Raw genomic sequence first — 1,705 nt, 5'->3', positions numbered from 1 at the left:
TCACAGTACCGGTTTGTTTTAGAAGTGCCTTGTGTTTGCTAAAGATTGGTCAAGAGCACTGGAGGAGCTGATCAGTGGCCTTTCTCTTTCTGGCTTTTTTTTTTTTCTTTTCTTTCTTTCTTTCCTTAAAGCTAAGGTGTGCCAGAGGTGATGCACTGATGCTGAGGAGGCATCAACAGCTATGGGACTGTAATCCTCTCAAATGTAAGCACTGGCAGTGTCTACAAAGAGAGATCGTGAGACGCTGAAGCAGAGTTTAGCTGCTGTTAAGCAGGTCATCTGCTCACTAAGGCTCAGATTGCAGTGTTCCCTAATCACAAAACATGAACCAGTCCCGATGGATTGAATGGAGGACTCTGAATATGAGCAGTAGTGTTATGAACGTATCTGAGCATCTCTCCTGCCCTCTTGGATTTGGTCACTACAATGCAGTTGACATCTGTATCCTTGAGACAGTTGTTATTGTCTTGCTAACATTTTTAATTATTGCGGGTAACTTAACTGTGATATTTGTTTTTCACTGTGCTCCACTGCTGCATCATTATACCACCAGCTATTTTATTCAGACCATGGCCTATGCTGATCTTTTTGTTGGAGTTAGCTGCTTGGTTCCTACTCTGTCACTGCTCCACTACTCGACAGGTGTCCACGAGTCCTTGACTTGTCAAGTTTTTGGATATATCATCTCTGTGCTCAAAAGCGTATCTATGGCATGTCTTGCTTGCATCAGTGTGGATCGCTATCTCGCTATAACAAAGCCTCTCTCCTATAATCAACTGGTCACACCTTGTCGCTTGAGAATCTGCATCATTTTGATCTGGATATACTCTTGTCTGATCTTCTTGCCTTCCTTTTTTGGTTGGGGAAAACCTGGTTACCATGGAGATATTTTTGAATGGTGTGCTACCTCCTGGCTAACTAATGCCTATTTTACTGGCTTTATCGTGTGCTTACTATATGCTCCTGCTGCCTTTGTCATATGTTTCACGTATTTCCACATCTTTAAAATTTGCCGGCAGCACACCAAAGAGATAAATGATCGGAGAGCTCGATTTCCTAGCCACGAAGTGGATGCTGCTGGGGAGACTGGGCACAGCCCCGATCGCCGCTATGCCATGGTTTTGTTTCGGATAACCAGTGTGTTCTACATGCTGTGGCTCCCCTATATCATATACTTTCTGCTGGAGAGTTCTAGGGTGTTGGAAAACCCAGCACTTTCCTTCTTAACAACATGGCTTGCTATAAGCAATAGTTTCTGCAACTGTGTGATATATAGCCTCTCCAACAGCGTTTTCAGGCTGGGACTGCGGAGACTGTCAGAGACAATATGTTCATCATGTATGTGTTTAAAAGACAGGGATGTACGGGACCCTAAACCAAGAAAACGGGCTAATTCCTGCTCCATTTAAAGAAAACTGGTGCATGTAATCAAACGTGGAGTTTTGATAGTATTTGCTGTATCTGGAAACTTGCCAGAAGAGAAATGTTTACTTGAATAGTTTGCTATGATGTTAGAGTGAGTTTAAAAGTGATTGCGGAAAGGGAAAGGGCTGCTGTGAGAGAGGTCACTGAACTTGAATATAGCTCTTGTGAAATTGTCAGGAGAGCAATTCGACGGAGACGATGAAGAAAGTCAGAACTAAAAATCTTCCAAAGGGCATGAAATAACTACCACATCAGAGGAGGTTCCTCATAAAATAAATAA

General features: G+C 42.8%; 1 protein-coding gene across 1 annotated transcript; it reads left to right on the top strand.

Annotated features, from left to right (window-relative positions):
• The first annotated feature begins 323 nt into the window (after positions 1-323).
• GPR52 (G protein-coupled receptor 52) lies at positions 324-1,409 on the top strand. The gene has a single exon (XM_009578758.1). The coding sequence runs from the start codon at positions 324-326 to the stop codon at positions 1,407-1,409; it is 1,086 nt and encodes a 361-aa protein (XP_009577053.1).
• Positions 1,410-1,705: the final 296 nt, after the last annotated feature.

Source organism: Fulmarus glacialis, unplaced genomic scaffold (genome assembly GCF_000690835.1).
Source record: "Fulmarus glacialis isolate BGI_N327 unplaced genomic scaffold, ASM69083v1 scaffold10455, whole genome shotgun sequence".
In the NCBI taxonomy this organism is placed as follows: domain Eukaryota; kingdom Metazoa; phylum Chordata; class Aves; order Procellariiformes; family Procellariidae; genus Fulmarus; species Fulmarus glacialis.
The sequence above is the reverse complement of the archived record's forward strand: the minus strand, read 5'-3'. Positions and strand labels throughout refer to the sequence as shown.